At 40.8% G+C, this 20,405-nt stretch overlaps 1 protein-coding gene across 3 annotated transcripts in view; it reads right to left on the minus strand.

Moving 5' to 3' along the window:
• LOC124613303 (protein outspread) overlaps positions 1–20,405 on the minus strand; it is a 760,625-nt gene that overhangs the window by 48,969 nt on the left and 691,251 nt on the right. For all 3 annotated transcript variants that reach the window (XR_006979633.1, XM_047142013.1, XM_047142002.1), the window contains exons 12-15: positions 19,830–20,030; positions 18,321–18,471; positions 8,318–8,485; positions 5,928–6,019 (exon numbers count right to left, since the gene is read on the minus strand). Coding sequence is in view for 2 of the 3 variants with exons in the window: in XM_047142013.1 (XP_046997969.1) it covers positions 5,928–6,019; positions 8,318–8,485; positions 18,321–18,471; positions 19,830–20,030 (612 nt within the window). In the remaining variant the exon portion in view is untranslated. The remainder of the gene's footprint in view (positions 1–5,927; positions 6,020–8,317; positions 8,486–18,320; positions 18,472–19,829; positions 20,031–20,405) is intronic.

Raw genomic sequence — 20,405 nt, forward strand, 5'->3', positions numbered from 1 at the left:
TCAAAATGAAAGTAGACAACTATCTTAGAATTTCTGTCAAGGGCTGTGGCAGACATAGCCACAAAATGTCGCTTAGATTTGAACTATGTACCAAGACACCATCACCACATTCATTCTGACACTGTGGCTATTTTATGTTCCCATATTATTAATATTTGTTAAATGTTTGTAAAGCTGTCATCAAACTCAAAGGGTGATTTGAACAATGCAGTCCTTCACTTGCACTCGTTCACTAGGCACGGTTCCTCTAGACGGTGTGCTGTTGCCTTCCTCCAACCTTTAAACTTACTTACCCACCCAATTACAGGGAAACTTTCAGTTTAACATAGGTTTTGAACCACAGTGCAGTTCAGCGTTTTACACATAAACGAACATTTGCCAGAAATGAAAGAAATGCAAAGCGACAGACGAAAATTCCAGGACTGGCCACAGACTGAATCCAAGACCTTTGGACTCATAGTCTGGCATTTTACCACTGACATAAGAAACCATCTTCCCCCCCCCCCCCCCCCCCCCTCTCCCCCATGAACTTGCCGCTGGTGGGGAGGCTTGCGTGCCTCAGCGATACAGATAGCTGTACTGTAGGTGCAACCACAATGGAGGGTTATCTGTTGAGAGGCCAGACAAACGTGTGGTTCCTGAAGAGGGGCAGCAGCCTTTTCAGTAGTTGCAGGGACAACAGTCTGGATGATTGACTGATCTGGCCTTGTAACGCAAAGCAAAACAGCCTTGCTGTGCTGGTACTGCGAACGGCTGAAAGCAAGGCGAAACTACAGCCGTAATTTTTCCCAAGGGCATGCAGCTTTACTGTATGGTTAAATGATGTTGGCGTGCTCTTGGGTAAGATATTTTAGAGGTAAAATAGTCCCCCATTGGGATCTCCAGGCGGGGACTACTCAGGACGACGTTGTTATCAGGAGAAAGAAAACTGGCGTTCTACAGATTGGAGCATGGAATGTCGGATCCCTTAATCAGGCAGGTAGGTTAGAAAATTTAAAAAGGGAAATGGATAGGTTAAAGTCAGATATAGTGGGACTTCGTGAAGTTCGGTGGCAGCAGGAACAAGACTTCTGGTCAGGTGAATACAGGGTTATAAATACAAAATCAAATAGGGGTAATGCAGGAGTAGGTTTAATAATGAATAGGAAAATAGGAATACGGGTAAGCTACTAGAAACAGCATGACCAAGATAAGACATGAAACCCATGCCTACCACAGTAGCACAAGTTTATACGCCAACTAGTTCCGCAGATGATGAAGAGATTGATGAAATGTATAATGAGATAAAAGAACTAATTCAGATAGTGAAGGGAGATGAAAATTTAATAGTTATGGGTGACTAGAACTCGATAGCAGGAAAAGGGAGAGAAGGAAACGTAGTAGGTGAATATGGACTGGGGGGGAAGAAATGAAAGAGGAAGCCGCCTGGTAGAATTTTGCACAGGACATAAATTAATCATAGCTAACACTTGGTTCAAGAATCATAAAAGGAGGTTGTATACATGGAAGAAGCTTGGAGATACCGACAGGTTTCAGATAGATTATATAATGGTAAGACAGAGATTTAGGAACCAGGTTTTAAATTGTAAGACTTTTCCAGGGGCAGATGTGGACTCTGACCACAATCTATTGGTTATGAACTGTAGATTAAAACTGAAGAAACTACGAAAAGGTGGGAATTTAAGGAGATGGGACCTGGATAAACTGAAAGAACCAGAGGTTGCAGAGAGCTTCAGGGAGAGCATTAGGGAGAGCATTAGGGAACAATTGACAGGAATGGGGGAAAGAAATACAATAGAAGAAGAATGGGTAGATTTGAGAGACGAAATAGTGAAGGTAGCAGTGGATCAAGTAGGTAAAAAGATGAGGGATAGTAGAAATCCTTGGTTAACAGAAGAGATATTGAATTTAATTGATGAAAGGAGAAAATATAAAAATGCAGTAAATGAAGCAGGCAAAAAGGAATACAAACGTCTCAAAAATGAGATCGACAGGAAGTGCAAAATGGCTAAGCAGGGATGGCTAGAGGACAAATGTAAGGATGTAGAGGCCTATCTCACTAGGGGTAAGATAGATACTGCCTACAGGAAAATTAAAGACACCTTTGGAGATAAGAGAACCACTTGTATGAATATCAAGAGCCCAGATGGCAACCCAGTTCTAAGCAAAGAAGGGAAAGCAGAAAGGTGGAAGGAGTATATAGAGGGTCTATACAAGGGCGATGTACTTGGGGACAATATTATGGAAATGGAAGAGGATGTAGATGAAGATGAAATGGGAGATACGATACTGCGTGAAGAGTTTGACAGAGCACTGAAAGACCTAAGTCGAAACAAGGTCCCGGAAATAGACAACATTCCATTAGAACTACTGACAGCCTTGGGAGAGCCATGCCTCACAAAACTCTACCATCTGGTGAGCAAGATGTATGAGACAGGCGAAATATCCTCAGACTTCAAGAAGAATATAATAATTCCAATCCCAAAGAAAGCATGTGTTGACAGATGTGAAAATTACCTAACTATCAGTTTAATAAGCCACTGCTGCAAAATACCAACACGAATCCTTTACAGACGAATGGAAAAACGTAGAAACTGACCTCGGGGAAGATCAGTTTGGATTCCGTAGAAATGTTGGAACACATGAGGCAATACTGACTCTATGACTTATCTTAGAAAACAGATTAAAGAAAGGCAAACCTACATTTCTAGCATTTGCAGAATTAGAGAAAGCTTTTGACAATGTTGACTGGAACACTCTCTTTCAATTTCTGAAGGTGGAGGGGTAAAATACAGGGAGCGAAAGGTTATTTACAATTTGTACAGAAACCAGATGGTAGTTGTAAGAGTCAAGGGACATGAAAGGGAGGCAGTGGCTGGGAAGGGAGTGAGACAGGGTTGTAGCCTCTCCCCGATGATATTCAAGCTGTATATTGAGCAAGCAGTAAAGTAAACAAAAGAAAAATTCGGAGTAGGAATTAAAATTCATGGAGAAGAAATAAAAACTTTGAGGTTCCCCTATGACAATGTAATTCTGTCAGAGACAGCAAAGGACCTGGTAGAGCAGCTGAACGGAATGGACAGTTTCTTGAAAGGAGGATATAAGATGAACATCAATAAAAGCATAACGAGAATAATGGAATGTAATGAATTAAATCGAGTGATGGTTAGGGAATTAGATTAGGAAAAGAGACGCTTACAGCAGTAAAGGAGTTTTGCTATTTGGGGAGCAAAATAACTGATGATGGTCGAAGTAGAGAGGATATAAAATGTAGACTGGCAATGGCAAGGAAAGCGTTTATGAAGAAGAGAAATTTGTTAACGTCGAGTATAGATTTAAGTGTCAGGAAGTCGTTTCTGAAAGTATTTGTATGGTGTGTAGCCATTTATGGAAGTGAAACATGTACGATAAATAGTTTGGACAAGAAGAGAATAGAAGCTTTCGAAATGTGGTGCTACAGAAGAATGTTGAAGATTAGATGGGTAGATAACATAACTAATGAGGAAGTATAGAATAGGATTGGGGAGAAGAGAAGTTTGTGGCACAACTTGACCAGAAGAAGGGATCGGTTCTTATTATATTCTTCTTGAAGTCTGAGGGTATTTCGCCTGTTTCATACATCTTGCTCACCAGATGGTAGAGTTTTGTCAGGACTGGCTTTCCCAAGGCCGTCAGTAGTTCTAATGGAATGTTGTCTACTCCGGGGGCCTTGTTTCGACTCAGGTCTTTCAGTGGTCTGTCAAACTCTTCACGCAGTATCGTATCTCCCATTTCATCTTCATCTACATCCTCTTCCATTTCCATAATATTGTCCTCAAGTACATCGCCCTTGTATAGACCCTCTATATACTCCTTCCACCTTTCTGCTTTCCCTTCTTTGCTTAGAACTGGGTTTCCATCTGAGCTCTTGATATTCATACAAGTCGTTCTCTTATCTCCAAATGTCTCTTTAATTTTCCTGTAGGCAGTATCTATCTTACCCCTAGTGAGATAGGCCTCTACATCCTTACATTTGTCCTCTAGCCATCCCTGCTTAGTCATTTTGCACTTCCTGTCGATCTCATTTTTGAGACGTTTGTATTCCTTTTTGCCTGCTTCATTTACTGCATTTTTATATTTTCTCCTTTCATCAATTAAATTCAATATTTCTGCTGTTACCCAAGGATTTCTACTAGCACTCGTGTTTTTACCTACTTGATCCACTGCTACCTTCGCTACTTCATCCCTCAAAGCTGCCCATTCTTCTTCTACTGTATTTCTTTCCCCCATTCCTGTCAATTGTTCCCTTATGCTCTCCCTGAAACTCTGTACAGTCTCTGGTTCTTTCAGTTTATCCAGGTCCCATCTCCTTAAATTCCCACCTTTTTGCAGTTTCTTCAGTTTTAATCTACAGGTCATAACCAATAGATTGTGGTCAGAGTCCACATCTGCCCCTGGAAATGTCTTACAATTTAAAACCTGGTTCCTAATTCTCTGTCTTACCATTATATAATGTATCTGATACCTTTTAGTATCTCCAGGGTTCTTCCATGTATACAACCTTCTTTCATGATTCTTAAACCAAGTGTTAGCTATGATTATATTGTGCTGTGTGCAAAATTTTACCAGGTGGCTTCCTCTTTCATTTCTTAGCCCCAATCCATATTCACCTACTATGTTTCCTTCTCTCCCTTTTCCTACACTCGAATTCCAGTCACCCATGACTATTAAATTTTCATCTCTCTTCACAATCTGAATAATTTCTTTTATTTCATCATACATTTCTTCAATTTCTTCGTCATCTGCAGAGCTAGTTGGCATATAAACTTGTACTACTGTAGTAGGTTTGGGCTTCGTATCTATCTTGGCCACAATAATGCGTTCACTATGCTGTTTGTAGTAGCTTACCCGCATTCCTATTTTCCTATTCATTATTAAACCTACTCCTGCATTACCCCTATTTGATTTTGTGTTTATAACCCTGTAGTCACCTGACCAGAAGTCTTGTTCCTCCTGCCACCGAACTTCACTAATTCCCACTATATCTAACTTCAACCTATCCATTTCCCTTTTTAAATTTTCTAACCTACCTGCCCGATTAAGGGATCTGACATTCCACGCTCCGATCCGTAGAATGCCAGTTTTCTTTCTCTTGATAATGACATCCTCTTGAGTAGTCCCCGCCCGGAGATCCGAATGGGGGACTATTTTACCTCTGGAATATTTTACCCAAGAGGACGCCATCATCATTTAATCGTACAGTAAAGCTGCATGCCCTCGGAAAAAATTACGGCTGTAGTTTCCCCTTGCTTTCAGCCGTTCGCAGTACCAGCACAGCAAGGCCGTTTTGGTTATTGTTACAATGCCAGATCAGTCAATCATCCAGACTGTTGCCCCTGCAACTACTGAAAAGGCTGCTGCCCCTCTTCAGGAACCACACGTTTGTCTGGCCTCTCAACAGATACCCCTCCGTTGTGGTTGCACCTACGGTACGGCTATCTGTATCGCTGAGGCACGCAAGCCTCCCCACCAACAGCAAGGTCCATGGTTCATGGGGGGGAATATGGGTGTAAGAATTTTAATAACTAATTACCTCTGATGTAACAAAACCAGATCTCTGCTGTTTCTTTCCGCTGAAATCGTGAGGAAAGTTTTCAAATTAATCATTAAATATGTCTCAGATTCGACATTTTTTTAAAAAACTGGAATATATTTGTGGCTACATTTTTAAACTTCTGCCTTAATGACTTACCTGTACCACTTAACTTCCAAAAGTATTCAAGAAGAAAAACATACAACTTACGTTTGAGATATAAATAGGGAATAACGAAGAAAGTACATTAAATGCACTCAGTCCAAAAAGATTCTGAATATCTAGTTTTGTAGTTTTATCTCTAGTTTAAAAACAAACATACAAAGGTGAATCATAATGATTTCAGCATTCTTACCTTTCTTTGAGTCTTTCCAACTCCTCTGCTTCTCTTGTCCTAACTTCTAACTGGTGTTCGGTTTTCTCCAAAGAACTCATTAAATCTTTTACCTGAAACACAAACATTTAAGGAACTTTTAACTACTAGCTTTTTGGTTTAAGAATCATGTAAGAAGGTTGTACATGTGTAAGTGACATGAAGACACTGCAAGGTTTCGGACTGACTATACACTGAAGTGTCAAAGAAACTGGTTATAGGCATGCATATTCAAATACAGATATATCTAAACAGGCATAATATGCTGCTGTGGTCAGCAATGCCTAAGTAAGACAGCATGTGTCTGACGCAGTTGTTAGATCAGTTTCTGCTGCTACAGTGGCGGGTTATCAACATTTAACAGAGTTTGAACGTGATGTTATAGTCGGCGCATGACCAATGGGATACAACATCTCTGAGGCAGTGATGAAGTGGGGATTTTCGGGACCCCTGATACGTCTAGATACAACTTTGACAGGTGACGCGTACATAAGCATCCTGTCTTGTCACCTGCATCCATTCGTGTCCGTTGTGCATTCCAACAGTCTAGAATGTCAAGGAACAAATTTCAAAATTGGTTTTAGACTGACATTTCCAAGGGCAGATGTGAACCATAATTTATTGGTTATGACCTGCAAGTTAAAACTTAAAAAGGTAGGAAATAAAGCAGATGGGATCTGGATAAACTGAATAAACCACAGGTTGTTAGAGAGTTTCAGAGGGAGCATCAGGCAACATTGGACTGCAGTTGTTAAAAGGAATACAATAGAAGATGAATGGGTAGCTCTGAGAGATGAAATAGTAAAAGCAGCAGAGGATGACATATGTAAAAGGCAAGGCCTAATAGAAGTCCTTGAATAATGCCAGAGATATTAAATTTAATTGTTGAATGGAGAAAATATTAAAATGCAGCAAATGAACCGGATAAAAGGGAATACAGATGTATAAAAACAAGACTGGCAGTAAAAGCAAAATAGCTAAGGAAGAAAGGCTAGAGGAGAAAAGTTAGGCTGTAAAAGCATGTATAACTATGGGGAAATATAGATACCACCTATATGAAGATTGAAGAAATTGATGGAGAAAAGAGAAGCAACTGTATGAATGTCACAAGCTAAGATGGTAAGCCACTGCTAAGCAAAGAAGGGAAAGCTAGAAGGAATTTGAGAGAGCCTCAACAAGAGAAATGAACTTTAAGACAATATTATAGGAGGGAAGAGGATCAAGATGAAAACGAGATGGAGATAGGATACTGCAAGAAAAATTTGGCAGAACACTCTAAAACCTAAGCCAAAACAAGGCCCCCTGAGCAGACGACATTCCCTCAGGATTTTTTAAATCCTTGGGCGACCCAGCAATTATTCCACTTCATGTGTAAGGTGCAAGATATAGGAGACATGTGAAATATCCTCATACTTCAGGAAGAATGTAATAATTCAAATTCCACACAAACCAGGTACTTACAGTTGTGAATATTACAAAACTATCAGTTTAAAAATTATGGTTGCAAAACACTAACACAAATTATTTACAGAGCAATGAGCCAACTGGACGCAACCTCAGGAAAGACCTGATTTGGGTTCCAGAGAAAGTAAGTTACATCCAAGGCAATACTGACACTCCAATGTTTCTTAAAAGCAGGTTAAAAGAAAGTAAATCTATGTTTATAACATTTGTAGATTTAGAGAAAGCTTTTGACAACATTGACTGGAATATACAAGGTGTGATTGGACAGTTTAAAGAATGGATCCGCTACTGCTTACTGGTTTGGCGGGCAGGTACACGGAGGGTGGGGAGAGAGTCATTGCCTTGTCCTTGAATGCCCTCTGACAGGAAACTGTGTTTCCTTTATTCAGTTCATTGTGACAGCTGGTTGAGTGCGGGTCTGTTAGGGCTTGTTGCTGGATTCTGTCTGTGTGAAAATGGATGTAAAAACCGAGCAACGAGTTTGTGTGAAATTTTGTTTTAAAACCAGAAACCCAGCTTCCGAGACTTACGAACTAATAAAAACAGCTTTTGGAGATAACTGTATGAGCCAGTCAAATGTTTTTGTCTGGTTCAACAGATTTAGAAATGGCCTCAAATCATTCGAAAATGAACCACGGTGCAGCCCACCTCAAAAACAAACTAACATGTTGTGAAAGTTCACTCTGAACGTGTTTATGCATGCCACCAGTCCTTCTACCTGATACTCTGAACGTGTCTACCTCTTGCTAATCAGCACCACCAGGCAACAAAAATTCAGTTCAGTTATATGACCACAAATCAGTTCACATGAACAACTCAACATTTCCTTTCCAATCTTGTTAATAATAATCGATCATTTTCATTAAATCTAAATGGATATAACACTGCAGATTTCCCAATCTTTTTACCTTATTTTCTAGTGCAGCAATTTCCACTTTGTTTTGCCGTAGTTTGAGAAGCTCTTTCTCTGCAATACTGACATCACACAGAGCAATGCTTAGACGTCGTTTCAAGTCCTCTACCTCTGTTGATTGACTCTCTGCCGAGTCAAACAAAGAGCTCTTCACCGAGTCGACCTGAAACAGTTTTCCTTTGAAAAATGTGCAAATTCACAGCACAAAAATGACATAGTTCTACTAAGCATTTTCTCTGGGGGTGTGGATGTCTACAGAAATACAACAACTGGAAAATACAAACTTTTCACCTACGTGCAGCAAGAAGTCTGGATTTGAGTAATTGTTCAGAATCAATTATTTCTATTTACCTTGAGTATTCTAAATGGCCATTTCTAAGAGTATTAGCTTTCATATGAAATCTCATATGTCTTCCCTCATTTTTGGTTGTCTTTTCTTCTCCTTAACTTCTTGAAAGAGATAGTTCTAGTTGAGAAATTTCAATATCAGTTACTTGTTTGGGGGAGGCAGGGTAGCCATTGGATGAAACGAAATTCATTTGACTTCTAGTCTGGCTATGCTTCTGTGGAAAGCTAACAGTAATACTTCTTGTCCTACAAAGTCTTATTAAATAAATAATTCATGCAAAAAATTATTAACAGTTTACTTTGTTTCTGGTGTCTGTTGCACAACACCATAATGGCAGATGTATGTGGCCCCCATAATAGTGAAATTCTGCAAAAGTAACTACTCATTACGACAGAACGGAGGAGGAGGAGGAGGAGCAGCAGCAGAAGAAGAAGAAGAAGAAGAAGAAAAGCATTAAAATCTTCATGTCCCGTTATCATCAGTGAAGATGAATGGAGTTGGGACATCTAACAAATTTTGGCATTGTAAGAAATTGAAACACCTACAGTTGTCCTTATGATCTTATTTATTGTGTAGCTACCATTTCTGGCACTTCAATGCACCATCTTTAGGCCTTAGTTCATGCTGAAAGGGTTATCATGATCCATATATATGCTACATCAGTGGCCAATGTAACAGGTTTATGCAGATTATCTGTAACTGTGATGTCAGCATCCAGTCAATAGCCCGTTGATGGTTGGAGATAGAAGGTAAAAGATACAGGTAAAAGAAACATTAGGGCAGCAGGAAGGTTAAAGGACAGGAGGGGGTGGAGTTGGGGTGGGGTGGGGTGGGGTGGGGGGTGGGGGGGGGGGGGTGGGGGGGGGGGGGTGGGGAGGGGGTTGGTGATCTAATCAAGAAAGGTTGGTCAGGAGACAATGTGGGGAAAAGAACATGGATGGAGATGGAAATCATGGTGCAAAGAAGCAAGGTGGAACTCAACCGATAAACCTACCCGAGGGCAGGCAGGCGATGTCCCAGAGTCACAAAAAGAATAAAATAGAAGAGGTGAGCAGGGGAAGAGCGGATAGTGATGGCATACAAAACCAGGAGCTGGGACCACCAAACCGCAAGCAGAGGGATCCCAGCATCAACCAGAAGACTACTGACATGCCTAGTGTGGAAGCAACTGGTGGCTAAACCAATACCACAATAGTGAACCGGGTCCAAGAGGAGCAGCATGGAAGGGGCAGCTGAGCCACAAACTTAGTAACCACAGTTCAGATGACCCAGAACTAATGCCCAATAAAAGTGGAGAAGAATCGAATGATCTGCACCCCAAGAGGTGTGAACAAGGAAGTGAAGACATTGAGTTTAAGAAAACAGCCAACCTTCAGATGATGGATATGGAGTAACCAAGTAAGCTTGTTGTCAAAAAGATGACCCATGAAACAGAACTGGGGGACTACAGTCAGGTGTTGGGCATTGAGGTACAGCTCTGAATCACAAAGGACGTAGTATGGTGACAAATATACACCACCCTTGACTTAAGGGAACAGAATTGATAATGGTGCAGGTGTCCATGAAAAAGTACAGTGGAAGACATCCTGAAACTGTCACTCCACAGAGGCCACTGAGTGGGATCTAGATCAAATACATAAACCATCTACACAAAGAGCAGGGGCGACCAACAGTCTGGCGAAGGCCATAAGTCCATTAATTGCAATGAGAAAAAGAAGGATACTTTATACAGAGCCCTGTGCATCATCATTCTCCAAACTGGTGAATGAAAGTTAAGAGTGGGCCCCAAAGACCCACCTGTGGAGCGTAAGGAGGATGTGATGGCACCAAGCTGTGTCATAGGCCTTTACAAAGATTGAGGAAAACTGCAACAAGATGGCGGCACTGATAAAAGGTCTGCCAAACTGTGGTTTTCAAATAAAAGCAGATGATTGACTGGAGACCATCCGTTCTGAAAGCCACAATGGTAAGGAGAGAAAAGGTCCTGAGATTCAAGGGCCCAACTGAGCTGACAAGCCACCATCGATTCAAAAGCTTGCAGGGGACATCGGTCAGACTGATTTGCTGGTAACTATCAAGGGACGGTGGAACCCTTCTGGGTTTAAGTACAGGAACCACAATACCACTGAGAGGAGAAAATGCCTTGGAGACAAATACAGTTAAATACGGAGGAGATAGTGTCACTGAAGAGGATTGAGTTGTTGAAACTATTGATTACAGATGGAATCGAGGCCAGGGTCTGAACCATGGGATGAAGAGAGGGCCAGAAGAAGTTCTGATTCAGTAAGAAGTGGGAAGTTTCAGTCCACTGTTTCTGGAGGAGTAAGGCAGCTGGATAGGAGGCTGACACTAATGTCATCACAACATCTATCACTAGGTGTTCCATGAGACCCAATGGATCTGTACAAAGGTCACCTGGAAGGGCAAGGTCAGGGATGGAAGGCTGTCAATGGCAACCTTGGGGGGCAGGGGGGGGGGGGGGGGGGGGGGAGCATAACCCACACCCATGACAAAGGGACACAAGAACCTAGGGAGGAGACAAAGAATCCGTAACACACCTGCTTGCTCTGTTTGATTAAGTAACGGGCTTTGGCACAAAGACATTTGAATGTAATAAGACTGGTGGGGGATGGGTGCTGCTTAAGATGTTGCAAGGTTCGACAGCGATTGTGGATGGTGGTGGCAATGGCTGTGCTCCACCATGCAACTAGCCAGTGGTGAACGGGGCCCGTAGAGCAGGTAACAGCAATGTCAATGGTGTGAATTATCTTACAGGACACATCACAAATGACTTCATCAATACACACTAACAAAGAGGGTGTAAACATTACCTGGGAGGTCAATCAGCATGATGGAAAGCCCAGCAGGGTAACCAATCCATTGGGAGGTAAGAAGGGAATGAGAGAATCAATGCGAAGTGGTTACTATCACAGAGGTCATTGTGTGGCATGAGCAAAAGACCAATGCAGAGAAAATGCCACAGGTGGTAATAAAATGAGTAAGGCAACCATCATTTAGAAGGCACAGGTCGTGGTCTGCAAGAAACTGGTCAATTAGGAGTCCCCAACTAGACAAAAAAAAAGCACTGCCCCACGAAGGATGGTGGTTAAAATCCCCAATAAGGAAGAAGGTAGAGAGAGAGGGAGTTTCTGAATGAAGGCAGTTAGGGCAAAGAGTGTAGGTGGCCTGTCACAAGGGAGGTAGAGATTGCAAAGTAGACCTGTATGGCAACTGCTTCCCATGTGGTACAAAGGGAAATCCATGTACTAACAATGTCTGTACAGACCGATGTGCAAATGCCACCAGAGGCCTAGCATGGTTCCGACGGAATGCACTGTACCAACAAAGAGTTGATGAGTAGGCATTAGTAAAGTAAGATATCTAGAGTCACAAGCTGCCGATTAGAAGAAAATAAGGGATTGCAACTGTCTTAAGTGATGGTAGAATCCACTGCATAAGCAGGTACTGGGGATCTCAGTGGGAGGAAAGTGACCTGGTGCCAGTCACACCACTGAGTCAACATTTGTCACCAAAGAGGATGGGGTGACATCCATGAATAAGAGGTCACTCAGCTTGCGAGGGGGGAGATGGCACATCTGGGGACACCAGAGGGGCCTTGTCCTGAGACTTGCAGTTCTTCTTCTTCTTCTTCTTCTTCTTCTTCTCTTTCATAGGTCAAGGAGAGCAAGGCATGGAGACAGAGCAGGCCTCTGCAAGATCCGGAACTGAGAGCGGGCAGTCTTGGGGTGCATGGACTGTGGGTCCTGCAACTGAGCTGTAGCAACAGATCTCTAGCATGGGAGACACTGAGGGAGAGGAGTCCTGGGAGTAAGCCCCATCATCAATGGGTGCCAAAGAAAGAGGATACATCTCCAGCTGAGGAGGAGGAGGGGCACCCGGAGGCCAAGGGCATGGGAACCGCAGGGGAGGGGAGAAAGGAGAGAGGGGCAGGACTACCCTAAGAAGTGGGGAGGAGAGGGAAAGGGCGTAACAGAGGCAAAGTTAGATGTCATGAACACAGGGTGAAGATAGGCAAATTACTGATGAGCCTCAGTGTATGATAAATGATCAAGGGACTTATACTCCTATATCTTCTTCCCTTCTTATAAACCAGGCAGTCTGCTGAGTGTGGAGAGTGATGCTCATGACTATCAACACACAGGTGCCGGAACACGGGCTCCCCTCATGGAGTGGGTGTCAACATTCATTACAAAGAGGTCTCTCCATAAAGTGGAAATACGTATCCGAAATTCAAACACCAAAAACATCTCGCAAGTGGCATATAACTTCACATCGTGCTGATAACAAACAAGCTTGACCTTCTCTGGGACAGATCTCACTCAAATGCCAGAGTAAAGAAGCCAGTATTGATGCAATTGTCCTTACAACCTTTCTGAACATGGCACACAAAATGAATTCCCTGTGATTCCGAACTGGTCCAGAGTGCTTCATCAGCTTGAAAGATGAGGTCCATAGGATAAATCACTCCCTGAACCATATTCCAAGTCACCCCCCCCCCCCCCCCCCCCATTCCCCCAAGCATGAAGGGCCATAGATTGGGTGGCAGAAGTAGTTTTGATCAACAATGAACCAAGCCAAATCTTAGTGAGAGGTTTCACTTTATCAAACTTGTCTTCAATATCTTCCACAAACAGTAACAGCTTGGTGGTGGTGAAATTGTCCCTGTCTGTCCTAGTGCAGGCCAGGCAGTGGGGAAAGTGTTTCACCCGAAGTCAGTGAGCCTGGCCAACCTCCCAGGATGCAGTTAAGGAAGGGAAGGCTAGAGTGTCATAAGAAGCAGTATTAAATGATTCATTGCCAGCTGAAGAGATGGCCGTATAATACCAGCCAGATTTTTTTTTTTTAACTGTGGACAAAACTTTCTATCATCCTCTACATGGTAGCATATGGCACACTTTGTTAACAGGTGCTTTTCTGTTTACAGAGACAACAAGAATCTCTGAATTGTCGATACCAATGCACAGTGCTCTGTTTACGTGGCAACTTTCTGTTTTAATTCCTTCTGAATGCATGCTGCAGTGTTGTAACAGATAAACGTTTCACATGTTCTTAGACACACAAACTCTTTTCTTGCTTTGTCACTATTTTGTATGGAACTGCACTTGCCTTACCAACTGGTGGCCACAATGCAAACTCCGTGAGTTTACAGTTCTATTCATGCATCAGTCATATTTGTACATGTAATACTGTGGAAAATATAGAACATTGAAAATAAATGAATCATTTATAGTAACCCTGTATAGCACACTGGGAAATGTATGTATCATAAATACAATATCAACTGCTTTAGTCAAATAACAGTTACTACTGCAAAGGAATTACACAAGAAATAATTATAAAACTGTCACCTTTTGCTTTTCATGAGTTCCAATATTTCTCTAAAATTACACCCCCACGATGAGTAAGAACACAAAAGAGAGTGGTGGTGGCTTCCTTTAGTAGGTTCCTCCTTATGTTTGTAAAGCTCATACTGTGTAACTCCTACTGAAGACAATATTTGCAATCTCAGTGTATTTAAAGTTCATCCACTTTACATAGTTAGAAATACATTCCCAAAGAAAGTCATAAAAGTCCAACCCTGTTAACTTGGCACTTGGACTGAATCTTGACTTGCACATGGTCCTAAACAGAGAGACATTTTAATAGAAAATTGAGTAAGAAATTTTAGGTATTAGTGACATTTGTTCCAGGAGGAATATAAATAATTGAAATTCTGTTTGCTTAATGTATTTAGGTACCAGCATTAAAGTAATAACTAAAATTATTAACAATTATTTTATGCATTACTTCCAGTGTGGTTCTTTTACAAGATGTACTGTGGGATGTATCAGATAAACTTTTTAAATGAGGATAGTAGAGTTCAGAAGTGAAACTCTACAAATGTACTGTAGCAAAGAGCAGTTTTAGAGGAACTTAAGGAGTTCCTTCAAAGCTATGTTCCCTACCACTGAACTTGAGTAATTAATGCATAGCTGCACAGTCAAAAAGGACAAGGGATATTTAATAATCAAAGACAAATTTATGTAGAAAGAAACTGCATATTTTTACAAGCCAGACTTTTACTACTTCTTAACGTAATCTCAACCATTATTAATATAGTTGTTGCAACTGTGCTTGGCAATATTGCCTTGGGTGGCACTACTGGTTGGCTATACTTCCTCATGCCTTGTGGTGTGCTCTCCTTGGTTGCAGAAGTATTTATCTGGCCGCAGTGGAGACAAAAGTGGGCAGTCAGACGGTGCATGAAGCCACAAGGAAAGGCAGTCCTGGATGACCCTTGGTCGCAAGTTGTGAATGCAGTTTGTTTAGGGGGCCAGCTACACACAATGAGCAACTACACACACTGAGCAATCACAAGCCTGTTATATTGTGGATTCTAGAGGCACTGAAGCCTGAACTTACTGCGGGGATTATAGTGTGTAACTAAGTGGGGCATAAGGAGTGAATTCTGGCAGTGGACATTGATTTGGTGTCTCTGTATCACAACTTTCTAGTTACCATTTGCAAATTGTGAGCTGATAAGACAGTGTTCACGGATTTGGCAAGACACTATGTTCATGTGATGATGTAAAGGAACTGACTTTGTATCGGTACACATTGTTCACAGGCAGTTGTCCAATTGCTTTATACTGTCTCTATGAATCTGACTGCTCACTGCATTTAATGTTGTTCTACAGTAACATGCTTTGTATGACTGCACATTGTTCATGCACAGCCAGCTTGTTAGACTTGCAAATAGTACCACTATACTCGCTGGCTGCATTAAGAAACCATGGTTTCCCATTTCTAATACTGAATTTACCCACTGAGGATCAGACAGACCTAACTATATTTTTGCCACTTTTGATTTGTTAGTACCGTAAGGTACACAGAATCATGACCTATGTTATGATCAAACAAGCGTAACTCTATCTTATGTAGTTTCCGTTTTAGTTGTCAACGTATCTACATTTTATGAAAAATAGTAAGGATCAGACAGAAGAGCTGATCCATTTTTAAATCACAGGATGCAGTGTTAATTTGCAAAACAGAACAGCTCTTACATTTCTCTGATCCTAACAGGACTATTTGTAGACACATTGTCGCCATCGTTCTGTGACGACAATGAAATGCGATTTCCTGGCAAGGAAGACAAATATTGTTTCAGCTGTGAATGGATTTACAAGCAAGTAGGAGCACTATGGAGTCCAGAGGAAGAAGGATGGTGAAAATGTGCCCGGAGAAGGAACAGAATTTAATGGAATCTTTTAAGTACCAGAATCTGTTCTTAGTGTATATATTTCAGTAGTAAGTTCTATAATAATAATGATAATAATAATAATAATAATAATAATAATAATCATAGCTGAAGAAGAATGTGATGTGGAGATGCTCAGGACATCATTGGTTCAGTTGAGCTACAAAGGCAGTACCTAAATAAGTTAGTGGAAGAAGAAGAGAAACAAACTGCGAGGACAAAATCGGATAACTCATGAAGGAAGAGGACCAAGAAATTCTATCTGATAAAATTCAAGTGTGTAAGCAGTTTTTTCTCAAGGCACTTGATATTTCTGAAACCTTTGTAAGAAATACTATTGGGAAAAAAAAAAGGTTGAACATCATGTAACAGAGAAAGAGCGAAGAGGATGTCATGGGCCAGGTATAAAGAGACCAGAAGAAAGTAAAGAGGCTATAAGGAAACACATGAAGAATTTTCCTACCCTTCCTTCTCATTACAAGAGGAAAGAATGCGCAACAGATTATTTACCTGCCGATATGAGCATTAAGATAATGTATGAGTTATATTGAGAACAATGCTATGAGGAAGGAAAGACAGTCAAGAAATTATGGCTGTACAGGGAGATATTCACAAAGGAATTTAATGTGATATTCTACAGGCCATGAAAAGAAGTGTGAAATGTTTGAAGTTTTCAAACCTTTCGGCTGAAGAAAAGGAAAACAAAGATTTTAAAAGGGAACAGGAAGAGCATTTGAAAAAGGAAAGAAATGGCAAGGGATTTTAAGAACATTAAGAAAGGAAATGCAAGAAAAGGTGAATCTTTGCTAGTTCAATTTAGCTTACAAGCTGTGCTTTACTGCCCTAGAGTGAATTCAAAGGCAGTATTCTATAAAATAAAGCTCTCTGTGTACAATGTCACAGTTCTTAATGTAGGAGAAAACAAAACAGATTGCTACATGTGGGATGAGGCAACAGCAAGGAGGAGGTCCATAGAGGTGGCTTCATGTCTGTGGGATTTTTTGAAAAATCATGCACAAGGAAAACTGATAACCTTGTTTTCTCATACATGTGGGGGCCAGAACAGGAATGCCAACATGAACACTGTATGTTTGCATGCAGTGAATACACTGGACATTCCAACTATCGATCAATGATGTTTTGAGCCTGGAAATTCACAAATGGAAGTAGACTCGGTGCATACGAGCATCAAAAGAAAAAGTAAACAAATGGATGTTTTTCATTCCAGTGGCTGGTATACAACTGTAAGAATGACCTCCAACAAGAGTATCATAAATGGATAACACTCAAATTTCAGATTCCAACCAGCTTCTGAAGAAAATAATTCAGAATAGGAAAACTGCTAAGAATGGAGAAACTGTGAAATGGCTTAAGATTGTTTGGATACAATATAGGAAAGATCAGCCTGAGATGATGTTTCTCAAGTATTCCTACGATGATCTTGCTTAAAGTACTCATTTAATAGCACTGACACACATTCCCATATCTTGTTCTGTGTAATCTATATTTATAAAGACATTATTAACACAACTGCAGTAATCTTTTATTGATAATATTGCTTAAAGTTGCATATTATTTGTTTGGCATTCATATGTTATATAGCAGCAGTCATTAAGGTAAGGATTGGAAAAACTTAACTACGTGCATAATTTCATAAAATATTTCATTGGTGTTCACCAAGTGACTACAATATATACCACTTAGTAGAAAACAAAAGTCAATGAAGTATACTTTTTATTTACCATAGAAAGGTTTGTGAAAACTATTATAAAGTACTCAGTTTTTTGGACAAAACATTTAAATCGAATTCTCAGAACGCTGTTTTTGGAGTTATGTTTCTTTGATCCTAAACGGGTGAACTGTTTCAGGGCAGTCTGTGACATTTCCTTATATTGTTATGAACTGGAGTGGGCTGAAGTCAATATATCAAAGTACATGTCATGACAGGATGAGCTCTTAGGATCCAACGGATTATCCTTATGGTTCAATTTAAATTTAGTACCAGTCTGCTCGTAAGTTGATAAAATGAGCATGTGTTTTTAAAATACACCAGAATTGGTGTCCCATACGCCAGTTGCCTCCCCCTCCCGCATTTCTATCCCACACAACAGTTCCCACACATCAGTTGCCCCCTTTCAAGCTGCCAGCAACCCTTTCCAACCCCTCCCCTCACTTCCAGCTCTTTCTCCCTCCACCTACTCTTCTGGCACAGCCCCTCACCACATTCTACCTGCCAAACTGCAATCTTGGCACAACTGATTCTGAAAGTAAGCAATTTATTTATTTTAGTTTTGTTCCACTCAATCCCATTTTCATAACTGGTAAATAGTCATATCTCTTTAGAGTAAAACATACATTACACATATTTTAAAAAATCATTCTAGAACTTACACCAATGCTTTCCTCTGCATCAGATTCAGGAAGTTCCCCACAGCATGCCAGTAAATCTTCAGGACGAACAGAATCCAAAGTAGAGTGCCGTGATGAAGGAGGAGATGATCTTGACCTTTTATATACACGTGATCTCGAGTTTGATCTGGACCTATAAGCCAACAGAACTTAAGAAGTCTTGTAATGAGGCTGCATCAGGTAGAAATTTTTAACTGTACTCAAGTTTCACGGTGTCAGTTTTACAAGCTGTAGGTATGGTAAAATATTATTTTCAAACTCACTGCAGAAGAATTACTAGCCATTAGAGCCGCATAAAAAGAATATAAGAAGCTAAATGTCACAGGGGTTAACATACAGGCACTGAGGAATTGTCAAAGTTTACTGAGGTAATGAGATGGCCAAGCAATGTGCATCTGCAGTCATAAACAAAAAAGAGAGACTGCAGCTGTTCACTGCAGATGAAGCATTCATGACTGAGGGAGGAGGTATTTTCTATACAGGAGAAGACACAATGCGTATTATGGCTGGCTGAAATGTGATCATCTCTAAGCGCAATGGCATTTCTGGGCAGAGAATGGCCCTGTGCTCATCTCTCACTACAGCATCATGCAGTGGGACCATTATTTTTAACAGACAGGAAGTGTTGAATCAAAGTAGGGAAAACACTGAAACACCAGACCACTCAGATGGCCAACGACAATGTACCACGCATCAGATGTCAGAAGCCCATGGGAATCAATTCATGCCACAACACCGGAATTGGACATACTGGAACTCAGTGCCGATTGTTCTTTAGCCAGATCACAAACAGTTTGCTGAGATACTGCTGGAATGTGCCAACAATAACCTTTTCAAATGAGGTCATATTTTATGTCAGTGGAAAAGACAACAGGCACAACTGCATGGTTTGATGAACTGAAAACCCACACGCTATGATTCTATACAAATCTTATAGTTTGATGGTGAATCTTTGACGCTATCTGCTGAAATGTGGAATCATTTAATTGTTCTTCCGCTAAACTATAGTCACCAGGACTAGATATCCGTATCTGGCGGAGAATTTTACCATCGTACATTGTCAACAGGTCCCACTTTTTCAACAGGGTAGCACCCCTACTCACTATGCCAAAATTGTGTGCTCCTATCTTAAGGAGATGTTTCCGGCCCACTGGACTGAGAAAGAGGACCAACACTATGGTCACCATGCTCACTTTATGTGCCCCTATTGTGAGAGTCCACAACAGGTAGTGTGTGGCACTAATGTGACTGATGTTGCAAATTTGCTTGGACACATTCTCGTGACTACACTTCTGCCAGTGGCTGTGAATTTGCAGCAGGTGACAGAGTATCACTAGATACAGTCTATGCTGCCAATAGTTCTCATGTTGAGGTGTTCTTGCCAACTATGTAAACCTCGTGCAATACTTTTCAAGTCATATGCCTTTTGTTCTCATTTGTTCATTGTGGACACCTCTTAACTTTTATGTATTGCAGAAGATAACAAATTACCTGGCTTTCTCTTTAACTCTTGAGATAGGTGTCCTGTTTAGTGGTGGAGATGGCGGCAGAGGAGTTAGAGATTCACCCCAATCTTCACTCTCCCTCCTTCCACCTTCTGAAGCTGTTCTGTACTCTTCATCTGAAGAGAGTAGTACAGACCGTGGCGTTGCTGGAGTGCTTGGGACAATGGATGGTTCTGCACATGCCAACCTACAAAAAACAGTATGCCATTACTAAATTTGCCGTTTTCATATATAATCACCACAGTAAAAAAGTCACATTTACTCACTAAATTTATACACAAAACTTGGCTGAAAGTGAGTTTTAAATTGTAATTAATGAAAAATAACAGTTCCATAAAGTGAATCTGCACTGTCATCTTAAAAATAATCTTTTGCTGTAACAGTATATTTTGGCAACAAATCTACACTGAAGCCAAGCCCTAAAAGCTGAATAGTCCTAATGATTTTTTTCAATTTTTTTCCAGATAACTCTAAAAAATCAGTCACAAAAGCTCACATAATGTTATATAATAACACTCAGCTCTTATTTTCTCAAAACTAACACCTTAATGCACACAATATT

Source organism: Schistocerca americana, chromosome 1, assembly GCF_021461395.2.
Source record: "Schistocerca americana isolate TAMUIC-IGC-003095 chromosome 1, iqSchAmer2.1, whole genome shotgun sequence".
Lineage (NCBI taxonomy): Eukaryota > Metazoa > Arthropoda > Insecta > Orthoptera > Acrididae > Schistocerca > Schistocerca americana.